General features: G+C 43.1%; 1 protein-coding gene across 3 annotated transcripts in view; it reads left to right on the top strand.

Moving 5' to 3' along the window:
* esco2 (establishment of sister chromatid cohesion N-acetyltransferase 2) overlaps positions 1 to 18780 on the top strand; it is a 40619-nt gene that overhangs the window by 3028 nt on the left and 18811 nt on the right. For 2 of the 3 annotated variants that reach the window (XM_073057459.1, XM_073057456.1), the window contains exons 2-6: positions 5835 to 5915; positions 6003 to 6068; positions 14046 to 15060; positions 16048 to 16120; positions 17943 to 18000. In XM_073057459.1, the coding sequence (XP_072913560.1) occupies positions 6016 to 6068; positions 14046 to 15060; positions 16048 to 16120; positions 17943 to 18000 (1199 nt within the window). In that variant the 5' untranslated portion in view covers positions 5835 to 5915; positions 6003 to 6015. The remainder of the gene's footprint in view (positions 1 to 5834; positions 5916 to 6002; positions 6069 to 14045; positions 15061 to 16047; positions 16121 to 17942; positions 18001 to 18780) is intronic. The other variant, XM_073057457.1, reaches the window with a different exon arrangement.

Below are 18780 nucleotides of genomic sequence, written 5' to 3'. Positions count from 1 at the left end.
CATTACCCCTTTTGAGCCATCCCCTCTCTGTCCATCTCGTTTCACGTAGTCCCAGTATGTTTATCTTCAGTCTTTTCATTTCCATAACCACATTTTGTAGTGTACCTCGTATTAGACGAGATCTAATATTCCACGTACAGTAGCTATGTAGGCCTGTGACTGGCTGTGTGCCTCAGGGATCTGTGCTGGGACCATTGTTTGTTGTCTATATCAATGATCTAGATGATAATGTGATAAATTGGATCAGCAAGTTTGCTGATGACACTAAGATTGGAGGTATTGTGGACAGCGAGGAAGGCTTTCAAAGCTTGCAGAGGGATCTGGACCAACTGGAAAAATGGGCCCGAAAATGGCAGATGGAATTTAATGTAGACAAGTGTGAGGTGTTGCATTTTGGAAGGACAAATCAATGTAGGACATACAGAGTAAATGGTAGGGCACTGAGGAGTGCAGAGGAACAAAGGGATCTGGGAGTTCAGATACATAATTCCCTGAAAGTGGTGTCACAGGTAGACAGGGTTGTAAAGAAGGCTTTTGGCATCCTGGCATTCATAAATCAAAGTATAGTCGTCCCTCCTTATCGGCGAGGGATTGGTTCCAGGACCTCCCGCGGATACCAAAATTCGCAGATGCTCAAGTCCCTTATTTAACATGTTTCAGTGGGGTGGTCTTTAGGACCCAGTGGAACCCTGGACTTTATTTAACATGCTTCCGTGTGGTGGACATTAGGACCTGGCGCAGCTCTGAATCCGCAGTGTTTCTGTTCACGAAAGTAATCACGATTGTGATTGAAAATAAGGTTGAAGTAATAAAGCCATCAGAAAGAGGTGAAACGCCATCGGTCATTGGAAAAGCGTTAGGCTACAGTAGGTCAACGATCGGAACAATTTTAATAGAGCATGTGAAAGGCCCTGCCCCGATGAAAGCTACAATTATTACTAAGCAACGCAGTGGTTAAATTATTGAAATATGTATGTTTCTTAAGTGTTTTATATGCATAGAAAGGTAAAATATGCACTATATACTAAGAAAAACGTTTGACTAACTGACGCTAAATAATACCGGATGTACCTGTTCCGACTTCAAGACGGACTCAGGAACGGAACTCATTCATAACCTGGGGACTGCCTGTACTTTTAAGTCATTTCTAGATTATTTATAATACCTAATACAATGTAAATTCTATGTAAATAGTTGTTATACTGTATTGTTTAGGGAATAATGACAAAAAAAATAGTCTGTACGTGCTCAAGCAACGAGTGCTGAAGAGAGAACTTCCAGGTTTTCCCGATCCGCGGCTTGTTGAATCCACGGATAAGGAGGGCCGACTGTATTGAGTATAGGAGTTGGGATGTTATGGTGAGGTTGTATAAGACATTGGTGAGGCCAAATTTAGAGTATTGTGTGCAGTTGAATTTCCCCATGGGGATGAATAAAGTATCTATCTATCTATCTATCTAGTTCTGGTCACCTAACTATAGGAAGGGTATCAGTAAGATTAAAAAGGTGCAGAGAAGATTTACTAGGATGTTGCCGGGTCTTCAGGAGTTGAGTTACAGGGAAAGATTGAAGAGGTTAGGACTTTATTCCTTGGAGCTTAGAAGAATGAGGGGGTATTTGATAAAGGTTTACAAAATTATAAGGGGTATAGACAGAGTAAATGCGAGTAGGCTCTTTCCACTTAGATTAGGAGAGATAAGTCCGAGAGGACATGGCTTTAGGGTGAAAGGGGAAAGGTTTAGGGGGAACTTCTTCACTCAGAGAGTGGTGGGAGTGTGAAACGAGCTGCCATCTGATGTAAATGCGGGCTCACTTAAGTTTTAAGAATAAATTGGATAGATACATGGATGGGAGAGGTCTGGAGGGTTATGGACTGGGTGCAGGTCAAAGGGACTAGCGGAATAAAGTTTCGGCACAGACTAGAAGGGCTGGATGGCCTGTTTTTTGTGCTGCGGTGTTCTATGGTTCTATCCTGACATGAGGTTTTCGCTTGATGATGACCCTGGTAGCCTCATTCCTACCGTTGCAGGATGTGACTCCACTACTGTTATTTGTGGCTCCATTAACGTCGTTGTTTTGATCCTTTATTGAGACTGACATATTGGGAAATCATGTACTTGGCAGGTTACCGCAGTGGTTTACCTTTGCCTTCTGCCGGGTGAGTTTAAAGAGATCACTAGTTAGAGGCTGGAAGGTGGATAACATCAGGTATGCGAATGCCACCGCGTTGTTAGCTGACAGCAAATGCAAACTGCAAATTATGCTGAATAAAGTGAATGAGAAAAGCCTTGACTACGGACTTAAAATCAACCCTAAGAAAACAAAATCGATGGTGGTAAGCAAAACAAAACATTAAAGACTCATTCATAATGGTATCATTACAAGTGAATGGACAAGACATTGAACAGGTGCGAAAGTTTGAATATCTTGGCAGTTGTCTGACAGATGACGGAAGATGTGAAGCTGAGATCAGGAGAATAGGTATGGTTAAGACCCAGGTCACGAAGCTAAAAGATCTACTATGCAATCAGAAGGTAGACATCCAAAGTAGAATCCGCTTCCTCGAGTGTTACGTATGGTCAGTGCTGAGGTATGGATCAGAAACCTGGACCCTGAAAAAGATGACGTGAAACGAATTAATCCTGTTGAAATGTGGTGCTATCGACGAATGTTGAAGATCAGCTGGGTGGAGAAAGTTTCAGATGAGAGGATTTTGTAAGAAGTTGATAGACCACGGTCATTGCTGGAGAAGATTATGAAGTTAAAGGTTGCTTATTATGAACACGTTAAGCGGAGAGATAACATCTTGTCGGACTTGCTATATGGAAAGGTGGAGGGAAAGAAAGGAAGAGGAAGGCAAAGAACAATGCCTTCAATGGATAACATCAAGGATTGGACCAAGCTGGACAAGACTAGGGATGTTGTGGACAAGTGTCGGGACAGAGCGGTGTGGAGGGAAATCGTCCGCCAACTGGAAATTCCAGATGCGACCTAACGATGATGACGATCCATTGCTCAATCATTTAGCGTACTGTCGATGAAAATCTAGAATTCAATGTAAAATAGTCAGACTAAACAGCATCGTTAGGATGCAGATGGTTCCAGACCTGAATGCTTGATTTCATTTCTGTTTCAACATATGCTGCCTGCACTGAGTTGTTTTGAATATTTCTTTTGTTAATTTCAGCTTTCTTGTTCATTAGCATCATTATGTTTTGTAACTTCAAAACATTAAATCAATTACAAGGAAGACGCGGGAGTCCAAAATCTGAACCCACTTTAAGTGAGGCGTGCGTATCAGGTGGTAGCGTGATGATGTATGCAATTCCCATGGTTTTGTATTATAACCCATAATTATTTATTTAAACAAACAATGCTTAATCAAATATATATCTCAAATATTAAATACACAACACGTTTATTAAATTTGTGGGTAACCTTGTCATGAAATGAGCTTTGATCTCTTCTGTTACCCTCTGCGCTGAATACAAAACTTATCCTGGCCTCCTGTTGATTTCCTACCACTTTTGCATAAACATCCCAGTTTATTAACAGGATAGCTCTGCAAGGAAGGTAACCCCAGCATCAAAGAGGTTCCTATTTTTCCCTACTCCCATCCATCTCACCCCTTCCCCAAAAGCTGCGAGTTAAAACTTGTTTTTTTCATTCGACTGATGTTGCGTGGCTGGCTGATAATTGCAGCATTTTCTGAGTCTATTTCTGAGCTTGTCTATAAAGTCCAACTTCTGATACAATTTGCAACACGCTCAAAATGCTAGAGGAACTCAGAAGATTGGACATTATCTGTGGACCTGAATGCCTACCTTACTCAGTTCCTCCAGCATTTTGTGTGTGTTTGGATTTCCAGCATCTGCAGGTTTTCTAGTGTTTGATTTGATACCATTTGGAAGTTTTCTGTTAGTGATTTCCTTGTCCTTCGACTCCCCTTCCCCCATGACTTTCAAAATCTGCATTCATAATTTCTAAAAAGAATTATTCTTTGCCCAGATCTTCACCTGAGAGCTTTTGTCCTTTTGACAAAACTGTAATTTGACCCTTCTAAACGTTTTTACCATCACTGTCATTTAATTGTTCATCTTGCAAATTTAAGGATTTGCCAGACTTGGCTTACTGTTTATAGAGCCAAGTTCCTTTGTATGATCAGCTGAAACAATGGTGTTTCTGGTGAATACACTACTTGAGGTAGTGTATTCCAGTTGGAGGTCAGTAGCCAGTGGCTTTCAACAGGGATCTGTACTGGGACCTCAGCTGTTTGTGATTTTTATGAATGAAGTGGAAGGGTGGGCTAGTAAGTTAGCAAAGACACAAGGTTGGAGGAGTAATGGATAGTGTAGAAGGCTGTTGTAGGTTTCAATGGGTCATCGATAGGATGCAGAACTGGACTATGAAGTGGCAGATGGAGTTCAATTGGGAAAAGTATGAAGTGGTTCACTTTTGAAGGTCAAACTCGAAGGCAGAATACAGGCTTAATGGAAGGATTCTCTGCAGTGTGGAGGAAAGGGGGATCTTGGCGTCCATGTCCACAGACCCTCAAAGTTGCCGCGCAAGTTAATAGGGTGGTTAAGGTGTGTGATGTTTGGCCTTCATTAGTTGGGAGATAGAGTTTAAGAGCCAGAGGTAATATTACAAGTCTGTAAAACTCGTTAGGTCACATTTAGAGTATTGTGTTCAGTTCTGGTCACCTCATTATAGGTATGATGTGGAAGCTTTACAGGGTACAGAGGAGATTTACTATGCTGCATGGAGGGAAAGCATATCTTAAGAACATAGGTTGAGCAAGCTATGACATTTCACTTTGGATAAGAGGTAACTACAGGGGTGTATAAGATGAGGCATAGAGAGAGTGGACAACCAGAGACTTTCTCTCAGGGTGGAAATGGATGATGTTCAAGGTGATAGAAGGGATGTCTGAGGTAGGTTTTTTACGGAGTGGTGTGTGTGAAATGTGTTGCCGGGCGTGGTGGTAGAGGCAGATACATTAGGGACACTTGAGAGACAAATAGACATGGGTGAAAGAAAAGTGGAGGACTCTATTAAAGGGAAGGGTGAGTTTGATCTTGAAGTTTATTAAAAGGTCTGCACAAGATGGTCGACACATGTACCTGTATTGTGCTGTACTGTTCTATGTTTTAAGTGAATTGAGATCTTTCAAAGTTACAGGTAGAACATGATGCATTTTCCCAGATACCTCCCATAAAATCCTGTGACTGAATCCATCCAGTCCTTGAGATTTGTCATTCCGTCAGCATTAGTTCCTTTATTACCATAATTTTACAATCTGAGACCCATAGTATTAATATTAATACGAGTAGTAGTAGTAATAGTATTACTGCTATTAATAGTATTTAGTATTAATTTTCCCAACATGTACCCTATTGCAAATACTAACGAAAATCAATTATTCAACCACAAACACGAGAAAATCTGCGGGTGCTGGAAATCCAAAGCAACATACTCAAGATGCTGGAGGTACTTAGCATGTCAGGCAACATCCATGGGGAAAAAGTAAGCAACTGACATTTTGGAGCCAAGAAAGGCACCCCCCCCCGCCCCCCATGATTCAACCAGTTCGCTCCCTTCCCCCCACCCACCCCCCCCAATCTTTCTCTATGTCATCTTTAGTTGCTTTCAAGGGAGTTGCATTGGCCACTTTTACCCCCTGGAACTGTGACCGATTTATATATTGATTTTTTTTTTAATGCCCTTTGTAATTTTTTTCACACCTGTTGTAATTACTCTCTGGTTTGGCAATTTTTGTACCTTGTCAAGTGATTATGCAAATTATTGACTTTTTATATATTTTTCTCTAACAGGTATATTTAACTGGAAATAAAAGTGGCCAACAAAGACTTGTTAACATTACAATATAGATGGTACGCAGTGGCACTGGATGGGTTAGTATACATAATAAAGTTATCTTCACTGCTTCTCATTATGTAAATAAGCAGTATTGCAATCTTTGGTTTTAATTTTTTTTTCAGTTTCAAGAGAAAAATGTCTGAACTCACACCAAAAAAGAAGAAATCTAGTTCTTTTACAGATGATGGGTAAGCTGTGTTTTTTAAGTTTAATTTTACATTGAATATTCTGCAAAGAAAGAAATTAGCATTTCAAGAGGTGAGAGCTATTCAAGCCTCACCTCTTATCCTTTTATTTTATCAAAATTATCTAATAATATCCATGAATGTACTTCTATCATTTTTCTGTTATTTAACCTGATATTGGACTCTCCTCATGTTGTTTTCTGGATACAATGTCATCAATACCCTCTGATCAGTTGCTTTGTTTAATTTATTAGTAACCATCAAACATTATTACCTTTATTCCACATCTGGAAAAATTTGGCGTACTCTATTTTTCAAAGTCTGCTTTTATACATTTCAATAAAAAACAAAGACTGCTTTTGTTTTTACTCCATGTAGAAATAGTTTACAGTTCTGAAGTTGTCCTTGTATACATTCAGGGGCCACTCTTGGTTTCAGGAGGTACCTAATAAAGTGCTCTCTGAATGTCTTTCTGTATGTTTGTGGTCTTCCGTTACTATAGACCGACTTCAAGTTTCATTGAACATTCACAGAAGCTCTTCTGCACACCACGGTTGTAAGGCATGGTTATGAGTTACTGTCACCATCCTGTCAGCTTGAACCAGTCTGTCCATTCTCCTCTGACCTCTCTCGTTAATAAGGCATTTTTGTCTACAGAACTGTTGCTCATTGGATATTCTGTTGTTTTTTCCATCACTCTCTGTAAACTCGAGAGACTGTGCATGAAAATCCCAAGAGATCAGCAGTTTTTGAGATACTCAAACGGTCCCATCTGGCACCAACAATCAAAGTAATTTCAGAGACAACTGAACCTCTTGACAATGTCTGTATGCATTAATTTGATTGCAAATTAATATGCAGTCACTTGATTGGCTGATTAGATATTTGCATTAACGAGTAGGTGTACCTAATAAAGTGGCCACTGATATATCGCTGTCATTTTCCCAGTGCTTCCTTGGCTTTTTTTTCTATCACTGCAGTGAAGCAGTTCAGGCTAATGTGGTCACATCTTTACCTGATTGCCTAATGAAGAGAAAGCTGAATAATCATAGAATTTGTGATTATGAGCCTGTAGTGATGTGCTACACACAGAGCTAGAAATAACGACACGCAGTCTGTAAGTTGCACTCTAGACTAGTTTATTCAAACTTTGCGGCACCGGCTTTTACGCAGTTCAGTTCCCGCCCTCTCCGGGCGGAAATGACGTCAGAGGTGCATTACAAAAGTCTCTTCCCGCGCACGGGCTTTCTCCCCTTGCTGGTGAAGAAGAAGGCCCAGCGCCATTTTGGGGCTGATCTCTCTGCCGACACACGCGCCATTTTGTGAGCCGGTTCACCTGCGTAGAAAGTGGGTTGCCACATTATCCCCCACCCCCAGAACCAACGATACACCCTGCAATGTCCACAGTCTGGATCAGTCTCTGTTTGGGAGGTCTGCCTCTACGCCGTGGTGCCTGAACCTTGACCAGCTGTGCCAAGTCCACGTGGGCCGGTTTGAGTTGGTCCACCGTGAAAACCTCCTCTTTCCCCCCAACGTCCAGAACGTACATGGACCCGTTGTTCCTGATCACCTTGAATGGCCCCTCGTACGGCCGCTGTAGCGGTGCCCGGTGTGCACCCCTTCGTACAAATACAAACTTACAGTTCTGCAGGTCTTTGGGTACGCAGGTTGGGATCTGTCCATGCTGTGAAGTCGGTATGGGGGCCAGGTTGCCGAGCCTTTCGTGTAGTCTGTCCAGGACTGCTGCGGGTTCTTCCTCTTGCCCACTTGGAGCTGGTATGAACTCTCCTGGGACGACCAGGGGTGCGCCGTACACCAACTCAGCCGACGAGGCGTGCAGATCCTCTTTGGGCGCTGTGCGGATTCCAAGCAGGACCCAGGGAAGCTCGTCCACCCAGTTAGGCCCTTTCAGCCGGGCCATGAGAGCCGACTTCAAGTGACGGTGGAAGCGTTCCACTAGTCCGTTCGACTGTGGGTGGTAGGCAGTTTGTGGTGTAGCTGTGTTCCCAACAGGCTGAACACAGCCGACCACAGGCTGGAGGTGAACTGGGCGCCTCTGTCGGAGGTAATGTGGGCCAGTATCCCGAAGCGTGCTACCCAGGTTACAATCAGCCGTCGGGCACAGGAATCAGTGGTGGTGTCGGTGAACGGGACTGCCTCTGGCCATCTCGTGAACCGGTCTACCATAGTTAGGAGCTCCTCACAACACTGGCAGGGGCCCCACAATATCCACATGAATGTGGTCGAACCTCCGGTGTGCGAGTTCGAACTGCTGTGGTGGGGCTTTGGTGTGCCGCTGCACCTTGGCTGTTTGGCACTGCGTGCACATTTTGGCCCATTCGCTGACCTGTTTGCGAAGTCCGTGCTACACGAACTTGCTGGAGACCATCCGGATGGTTAGATGGGTGCGCCAAGCTGTATAGAGTTGAAAACTCGCCGTCACCAGGCTGCTGGGACGATGGGGCGAGGTTGGCCAGTAGCCAATGTTGCACAGGAGGGTCCTCTCACCTGGGCCTACGAGGAAGTCTTGCAGCTGCAAACCCGAGACTGCGGTCCTGTAGCTGGGCATCTCGTCGTCTGCCTGTTGCACCTCCGCCAATGTTGCATAGTCCACCCCCTGGGACAGGGCCTGGACAGCTGGTCTGGAGAGTGCATCTGCCACGATGTGGTCCTTTCCCGAGACATGCTGGATGTCCGTCATGTACTCGGAGATGTAGGACAGTTGTCGCTGCTGGCAGGCCGACCAGGGATCAGACACCTTCGTGAATGTGGTGAACGGCCTGGCTTCTAAGAAGTACCTGAAATGCTGGATTGCCAAATATAGTGCCAACAGCTCCTGGTCGAAGGCACTGTACTTGAGTTCGGGTGGCCTTAGGTGCTTGCTGAAGAATGCCAGGCGTTACCAGCGCCCCTCGATGAGTTGCTCCAGCACCCCACCAGCAGCTGTGTTGGATGCGTCCACCGTGAGGGCGATCAGAACGTCTGTTCTGGGGTGCACCAGCAGCGCGGCGTCTGCCAAGGCTTCCTTGGCTTTAACGAAAGCGGCCGCAGCCTCTTCATCCCAAATAATTAACTTGCCTTTACCCGACATCAGGGTGAACAAAGGGCGCATGATACGGGCTGCTGAGGGGAGGAAGCGGTGGTAGAAGTTCACCATACCAACGAACTCCTGTAGGCCTTTGACCGTGTTGGGCCAGGAAAGTGGCGGATCGCGTCTACTTGGCAGGCAGAGGTGTTGCCCCGTCTTTGGTAATCCTGTGGCCCAGGAAGTCGATGGTGCCGAGTCCGAACTGTCATTTGGCCAGGTTGATCGTGAGGCCGAAATCACTCAGGCGGGTGTAGAGCTGGCAGAGGTGGGACAGATGCTCCTGACGACTACTGCTGGCTATGAGGATGTTGTCCAAATAGACATCAAAATGCAAAGTCCAGGTCGTGTCCCACCGCATCCATTAGCTGCTGGAACGTCTGTGCGGCATTCTTCAGGCCAAACAGCATTCGGAGGAATTCAAACAGGCTGAATGGGGTGATGAGTGCTGTTTTGGGGATGTCTTCAGGGTGTACTGGGATTTGATGGTATTCCCGGACAAGGTCTACTTTGGAAAAGATTCTTGCCCCGTGCAGGTTTGCTGCAAAGTCCTGTATGTGCGGCACGGGGTAGCGGTCTGGAGTTGTAGCCTCGTTCAGTCTGCGGTAGTCGCCGCATGGTCTCCAGCCCCCGGCTGCTTTGGGCACCATGTGCAGGGAGGAGGCCCATGGGCTGTTGGACCGCTGTATGATCCTGAATTCCTCCTTCGCCAGGTGGAGCTTGTCCGGGGGGAGCCTTTGTGCGCAGGCGTGGAGGGGTGGTCCCTGGGCCAGAATGTGGTGCTGTACTCCGTGTCTGGGCATGGCTGCCATGAACTGCAGTGCCAGAACCGATGGAAAGTCCACCAGGATTCTGGTGAATTCGTTGTCAGACAGAGTGATGGAGTTCAGGTGCGGGGCTGACAACTTGGCTTCACCCAGGGAGAGCGTCTGGAAACTCTTGGCATGGACCAGTCTTTTCCCTTGCAAGTTGACCAGCAGGCTGTGAGCTCGCAAGAAGTCCGCCCCCAGGAGTGTGTGTGCTTCGTTGCCAGGTCTGGTCTGGCCTGCTGTTGGGCGCATGGCTTGGTAATCTGTCCGATGGACGCCCCACTCTCCCTCTTGGCTTTCCACAGCACATCTGCCCGGGCCACCACCTTCCTGGGGTCACTGTAATCTGCATCGGCCAGTAGCAGATGTATGTCCTCGGGCAGTTGCTCTAGGAACGCCTGCTCAAACATCAGGCAGGGCTTGTGTCCATCAGCCAGGGCCAGCATCTCGTTCATTAATGCTGACGGCGGCCTGTCTCCCAAATCGTCCAGGTGCAGCAAGCGGGCACCTCACTCACGCCGTGAGAGGCCAAAGGTCCCAATGAGCAGTGCTTTGAATGCTGCATATTTGCCTTCTTCCAGGGGTGACTGTATGAAATCCTCAACCTGGGCGGCTGTCTCCTGGTCGAGGGAGCTCACCACGCAATAGTAACGTGTGGAATCAGAAGATATCTGCCAAATCTGGAACTGGGCTTCTGCTTGGTCAAACCACACGCATGGTCGCAGCCTCCAGAAAGTTGGCAGTTTTAGCGAAACTGCGTGAACAGATAGAGTCAATCATCTTTGGTCCAAATCCTGTTTGGACCGTTGGGGTCACCAATGTAGCGATGTGCTACACACAGAGCTAGAAATAACGGCACGCAGTCTGTAAGTTGCACTCCAGACTAGTTCATTTGAATTTCACGGCACTGGCTTTTATGCAGTTCCGTTCCCGCCCTCTCTGGGCGCAAATGAGTCAGAGGTGCATTACAAAAGTCTCTTCCCGCGTGCGGGCTTTCTCCCCTTGCTGGTCCATCTTGGGTCTGGCCTCTCTGCCGATGGGTGCGCCTTTTTGTGAGCCAGTTCACTTGCGTAGAAAGTGGGTCGCCACAAGCCCCCTTTAAAAGCAACACATCACAACAAGAAATTCTTCAGTGAAGTTAAAATTTGAAGTGCATGAAATTGAATGTATGGGAGCTATATTGTTTGTAACAAGCTTTATTATCATTCACATATGTCATCACTTTTTTTGCAGCAGTACAGGGCAATGCATAAAATTACTACAATGCTATGCAAAAGTGTTAAAGTCTCAAGGACATTTGCACAGTACTGTATTTCTGTTATAGGCTAAATGGAATTTGCTGCGTCTTTATTGATCTTGCTCATTCCCAAAAAAGTAAAATCTTTCAGCATCTTTATTCTAATCTAATATAAAATTGTGTTTGATCTGTTGTTATTAATTTTGTGTGGATTATTTCCAATGACTCTGCTACCCAATTGATGAGAAAAGATTGAAAGATGAGCTCAAATTTATTAGAAAAGGGCAGTTTTATCTATTCTATTCAAAGAAGGTATGTCAGCATCTTTGCTTTCTGAGAAGGTTAAGGGAACACTGATAAACTTCCACAGCTGTACTGTTGAAATTATCCTGACTGGTTGGATCATAGTCTGGTATGCAATTTGAATGCAAGAAACTGCAAGTAGTAGTGGATTCCACCAAATACATTAGAGACACACCCCACGTATTTACAGGAGGCTCTGTCGCAAGACAACATCCATCAAAGTCATGGTTGAGTTTATCGTCACGTGCCAGGACCAACGGGCTCTGGGACAGCTTCCACTAGGCCATCAGACTGATGAATTCATGCTGGTACAACTGTATTTCTGTTCTATAGAATATTCTGGCAATATTCTATATTGCCAGTCCTGTTGTACATACTATTTATTATAAATTACTATAAATTGCACATTTAGATAGAAATGTAACCTAAAGATGTTTACTCCTCATGTATATGAAGGATATAAGTAAATAAGGTCATTTCAATGCACGAGTACATGTATGCACAGGTGCAATGAAAAACTGCACAGACACAGCATCATATAAGCAGGATTCATTAAAATAATTAAACACAATTTTTTTACAAGAACAAAATTAAAACCAAAAAAAGATAGTTTTGGTGCAATGTGGTGTGGCTAAACTGCAGTATCAAGGTTGCACTGACTGGTTGAAGGGAAATAACTGTTCTGGTCCCTGGAGGGTTTGTGGGTTTAAGTCTTTAGCTTCTGTGTGTCCTGCTTGATGGTAGCTGGCCTGGTTAGTGACAATCTTTGATGATAAATGTTGCCTTTTTGAAGTAAAGCCTCCTTTAAAAGCTACCAGTGGTGACAGCAAATGTGCTGGTGATGAATTGTGCAGCTGCAGCTTGTGCAGATACAGCTGCAAGCAAGTTTTTCATCGCTCCTATATACGCCTGTACTTGTGCATAGCATATGATAATAAACTTGACTGATTTCTGGGAAGTGCTGTATTACACTCTAGTTATCCTTTTTGTAATGACAAGTTGATATTGGTGAGAAAACCTTGGATTGTTTATGTGATGCTTTTTAGGTCCTTATATTCAGCTATTTTTTTAAAATTTGACTTGGAAAGATTTATTCAAATTAGTGTCTAGGTTAGATGAGTTGGATGGCTGTAAGACTTTTGCCAAAAAAATGGAGATTGTATATTAGTGCTACGTCACAGTGATGTAGAGATGTACATGTAGAAGTGTAAATTCATTTAACATTTTAAGTCAATTTGGTTGTTTCTCCTGATGAGATATCCAAATACAGTTTATTTTGCACGATTTAAATAGTTCAAGATGGACTAGAAGGGCCTGTTTCTATGCCGTGCTTTTCTATGACTCTACTATTCATGGGTCCTAAAACAGTACAGCACAGTTCAGCTATTACTGCTTACAGGTCAGCTGTTATATAGATTAAGTTGTTGCTGGAAGTAAATGATGCAGATGCAGGAGAGGATGTACCCTATGGTGGGGGAGTCTTGGACAAGAGGACACAGCCTCAAAATGGAGGGATGTCCATCTAGAACAGAGATGAGTAGGAATTTCTTTAGCCAAAGAATGGTGAATCTGTAGAATTTGTTGCCACTGGTGGCTGTAGAGTTCAAGTCATTGGGTATATTTAAGGCAGAGGTAGGTTCTTGATTAGTCAGGGTATGAATGGATACGGGGAGAAGGCAGGAAACTGAGGCTGAGGGGGGAAATAGATTAGCCATGATGGTGGAGCAGACTTGATGGGCCAAAATGGCCTAATTCTACACCTATATCTTATGGTCTAAATTGTTTTATTGTAAAGTGAAATCACTGCTTGAATTTAACGTTCCTACAAGTATCTGGGAGTACAGTTGGACGAGAAGCTAGACTGGACTGCCAACACAGATGCCTTGTGCAGGAAGGCACAGAGTCGACTGTACTTCCTTAGAAGGTTGGCGTCATTCAATGTCTGCAGTGAGATGCTGAAGATGTTCTATAGGTCAGTTGTTGAGAGCGCCCTCTTCTTTGTGGTGGCGTGTTGGGGAGGAAGCATTAAGAAGAAGGACGCCTCACGTCTTAATAAGCTGATAAGGAAGGCGGGCTCTGTCGTGGGCAAAGTACTGGAGAGTTTAACATCGGTAGCTGAGCGAAGGGCGCTGAGTAGGCTACGGTCAATTATGGAAAACCCTGAACATCCTCTACATAGCACCATCCAGAGACAGAGAAGCAGTTTCAGCGACAGGTTACTGTCGATGCAATGCTCCTCAGACAGGATGAAGAGGTCAATACTCCCCAATGCCATTAGGCTTTACAATTCAACTGCCAGGACTTAAGAACTTTTTAAAGCTATTATTAATGCTTTTTGAGCTAGTGATTTAGATGCATATCATATTATTACTGAGTTAAGTATTGTATTGTATGTAATGAGTTTTTGCTACAACAAGTGTATGGGACATTGGAAAAAAATGTTGAATTTCCCCATGGGGATGAATAAAGTATCTATCTATCTATCTATCTATCTATCTAAAGATTTGCAGTAAAATGCTAATTTATGTTTATCTGTATTTATACAGTCACGATTATACTCCCATCACCTCTGCTGTAACAGGAATGCTGACAAGAAAAAGAACGCTTAATTTTGATGGTGTTGATTGTTCATTAAAAATATCATCACCTAAGTTAAGAAACTCATCAAAGTTATTAAATTATCAAAATGATTGTCATAATAAAGAAAATCATTTTGAAAACTGTGCTTCAGTACAGATGTCTATTGATGAACAACAAGATGATTCCCGGGAATTGATTTCCAATGGAAAGGACACTGCGCATAATTCTGGTGTATCTCCAAAGACTTTTTACAAGAATGAAAAGCGGCTGTATCTCATTCCCCTTGAAAGAAAATTGATCAGTCAGAATAGTCTTTCCAAGTCTGTCGCTACAACTCAACATTCTGAAATAAAAAGTAAAAAATCTCAAGCAAGGAAACACTTGAAAATAAAACAAAACACGTCTAAGGTTCCAATTTCTAAAATTCCATTTGATTCGAAGAAATCTCAGACGAATAAAAACAAAGATGATTCTGATGCCACTTCAGAACAAACCCATCTGAAGGAAAGTGTGTTTTATGGATCTAAGACCAGAACACTGACTTTTAATTCAAAAATAAATGGTTTGAAGGTACAACAAAAAGCTAAAATACAGAAAGGAGCGGCTTTCTTTTCTACCGGCAGAAAAACTCAGCGTTTGTTCAAAAAGAATCTTCCAGACTCTGACAACAAAGCAATTTCATCTGATTGCAGAATCCAACAAAGTAAAAGCAACGCCCAAGTGTCTGACCAGAAAGGTCTTCCTCTGGGCAATTACAGCAATAAATTGAATGATGAGGTTAATGGCAACACTGCTAAAATGAAAACTGAACCAAATCAGCAAAGAGGAGTTGAAACATCTGCACAACTACCTACCAGTTTACTCAGAGCTTTGCCTACTACAGAGTTGAGTGTGGTACTTCAGAAAATAGAATTGAAACAATCCAATTGTCCAGTTGTAACCATGGAAAAATCGCTGCAACAGAATGATTCGACAACAAAAGTAAGGCAGAGCTTGGGATTACATTTTCTGTATCATTTTGCCTTTTGTAAACATGTACTGTATTTAGTAAGTCTTTACCTACAATTCTCATGTGGCTCAGGATGGGATGTGTGGCACGTGGGGGATTTTCTTGTGCAGTTACAGCAGCTTGCTGACTGGGCAGTGTTCTGTATTTATTTAGCAATGAAGGTCGGAGTAGGTTCTTCTGGCTCTTTTAGCCCCACTGCACCAGCAACCCCTGACAAACCCGATTAACTGTGATCACGGGGCAATTTACAAAGACCAGTTAATCTACACAGTGCATCTTTGGACTGTGGAAGTAAAACTGGAGCGCCCAGAGGAATCCCTCACATTCCACTGGGAGGACGTGCAGAGACTCGTTATAGAACGGAGCTGGAATTGAACTCCGGAGCGCCCCGAGCTGTAATAGCATCGTGCTAACCATTGCTCTACTGTGGCGCTGGAAAAGGAGATGTTTTTCTACTTGTATCGAGTCATAATTACATAAGAATGAGTAAAATTAAAGCTGACAGCTGCAAGTTCATGAGCCAAAAGTTATGCTTGAGTTGGACAGATGCTAATTACCATAGCTTTCCAACATTTCTGTTCTGTCGAAGTGATTATTTATTTATTTATTGACACACAGTGCGGAATAGACCCTTCCACACGTTCGAGCCACACCACCCAGCAATCCCCCGATTTAATCCTAGCCTAATCACAGGACAATTTACAATGACCAATTAACCTGCCAACTGGAGTGTCTTGAACTGTGGGAGGAAACCCTCGCCATCACGGAGAATGTACAAGCTCCTTACAGACAGCGATGGGAATGTATTAGAATTTGAATTTATTCTTGCAGTACACCTTTGACCACCTTATATCCTGATCGAATCATAAATTCTACACCTGATAATGCTCAAGTACTGTGCATATTTTTATAAATGAAATTTGCTTTGTTTACCTCTATTTTATCTCGTATGTTAAAAGAGTGAAAATACTGGTGTTTTGGAGCAGAAGGACGAGCCAACAGCCCCGAATGGAAATATTGAAAAACGTGAAGGTAACTTCTTTGTTCATGAGCTCAGTGTGGAGTTAAATGTTTGTTTATTTAGCGATACAGTGAGGAACAGGTCCTGGCTCAGCGAGGCACACTGCCAAGTAACCCACTTACTTAACTAGCATAATCACAGGACAATTTAGAATGACCAATTAACCTACTAACCAGTACATCTATGGACTGTCAGAGGAAACTGGCCTAGGAAGAATGAACAAACTCCTTAGAGATGGTGCCAGATTTGAACTCCAATCTCCCAAGCTGTAATAGTGTCGTACTTGCTGCTGTGCTACAGTGGCGCTTTGTGTTAGCTTTCAGCAATAATTATAAAATGGGACAAAAAGTTGCTCTGCAATAATGCTTGCCTTGGTGTCGGGTGAAGTATGATTTTTCATTTTTCACTCGAGAGAGATGCGGAGAGTCTGCAGAGATATGGATAGGTTGAGTGGGCGAGGGTCTGGCAGATGGAATGCAATGGTGGTAAATATGAGGTTATCCTCTTTGGGAGGAAAAATGAAAAAGCAGATTATTATTTAAATGGTAAAAAACTGCAGCATGCTGCTGTGCAGAGGGACTTGGGAGTGTTTGTGCATGAATCACAAAAGGTTGGTTTGCAGGTGGAGCAGGCTATCAAGAAGACAAATGGAATGTTGGCCTTCATTACTAGAAGGATTGAATTTAAGAGCAAGGAGGTTATGCTACAACTGTGCAGGGTATTGGTGAGGCCGCACCTGAAGTACTGCATACAGCTGTGGTCTCCTTACTTGAAGGATATACTGGCTTTGGAGGCAGTGCAGAGGAGGTTCACCAAGTTGATTCCAGAGATGAAGGTGTAAGACTATGAGGAGAGATAATCGCCTGGGACTGTACTAGCTGAAATTCAGAAGAATGAGAGGAGATCTTATAGAAACATATAAAACTATGAAAGGATTAGATAAGATAGATGCAGTAAAGTTGTTTCCACTGGTGGGTGAGACTAGAGCTAGGGTACAGATTTGGGGGAGTAGATTTAGGATAGTGCTGAGGAAGAACTGCTTTTCCCAGAGGGGGGTGAATCTGGAATGAAGCAGAGGGGGCGACCTCAGTAAATATATTTAAGACTAGGTTGGATAGATTTTTGCATAGTAGGGGAATTAAGGGTGATGGGGAAAAGGCAGGAAGGTGGAGATGAGTCCATGATCAGATCAACCAAGATCTTATTGAATGGCGGAGCAGGCTCCATGGGCCAGATGGCCTGCTCCTGCTCCTTTTTCTTATGTTCTTATCAATATCATGGATGAGAACCTTTTAGAGATAGTGTGGACTCAATGTATAGAGTAATCCTAACTAAGTGTAGATTCACATTTGTAAGATACAATTTCCAATTTGTTGTCAAGCTGTAGGGATGGCTGCAAGTAAACAGTTCCATGAAGCCTGAAGAAGTTGGACATTTGGAAGTTGCACACAAAGAAAAATGACATTGTTATTTCAGAATTGAAACTAAGATAACCAAGTAGCTTAAAGCTAGGTAGGGACTGTTAAATCCAGAACTGTTGAATGACGTCAGATGATAGCAATGAAAAAATATTAAATGAACAAGGTATATAGGGTCCCAATGTTTAATCAGAATGGATTCATACTAGATCAGTTATAATTTAAATAAAAGCTATTTTGTGGGTTGGGAAAATTCTAGTTCTATTGTTTTATTGAAACTCAAGCTGAGTTTTTAAATTTAATTGAAATTCCTCTTATATGAGGATACATTTCTTGCAATTGTCATTACTGAAGTCATAGTGTTAGGTTTTATTATTACACTATTCCTTTGTAAATGCTTATTTTTGACTTTCAGGCTTATTGTCAAGTGCAGCTGTCTACCCCATTTTCAGTACTCGTCCTGGCAGTAAAAGGTATGTTCAACAACAGGCCCAAGTACATACTCTTGGCAGTAAGCTTCTACTGCTACAGTGCCTTTACTGTACATCATACTTCAGACGTTGTCTATATAACCCCTATGTATTTTGTACTATCCCGAGCAATAAACCATTATGTTCTGTTAGCTTTCCTAATTACTTGACGTATTATCAATCTGCATTCTGGTCTTATGCAAATCCTGTACTGGAGTACTCAAAGTTTTTCAATTTAGATGCTCTTCAGTCTCTCACTGGTGAGATTTTTTATTTCAATTTTCCTGGCAAAATAGATAATTGTTTTTTTTTTGCTTCATAGTCATAAAGTCCTGAAGCTATATAGCACCAAAACTGGCCATTTGGTCCTTGTGTCTATGTCGCCTCTTGCACCAATCTACGCTAATCCCATTTTCTTACGTTAAGTTTTGTAGACTTCGATACCATCTAGAAAATTCAAGTACTTATCTGGAAGCTTCTTAAATGTTGCCTTCCACATCTCCTCAGGCAGTACATTCTACATTTCCAGGATGGGGGGGATTTCCTCCCTAAACCCCTGTAAATTCTCTGCCTATGTGCTCTTTCAGTCCACCCAGTCAAGAACTTAAAAAATACTACCTATCCCCCTCATAATTCTATCACCCTAATGTAATATCTCCTTATAATCTTAATGTTCAAATCCAGGCAGCATACTGGCAAATTTGCTCTGCATGCTCTTCAGCACAATCACATTTTCTTTCCCTCTTGGATGGTGACCAGATCTACGCACAACACTCAAGCTGT

The sequence above is a fragment of the Hemitrygon akajei genome, chromosome 9 (genome assembly GCF_048418815.1).
Source record: "Hemitrygon akajei chromosome 9, sHemAka1.3, whole genome shotgun sequence".
Classification (NCBI taxonomy): Eukaryota; Metazoa; Chordata; class Chondrichthyes; order Myliobatiformes; family Dasyatidae; genus Hemitrygon; species Hemitrygon akajei.
This window is presented reverse-complemented; position numbering and strand designations above follow the sequence as displayed.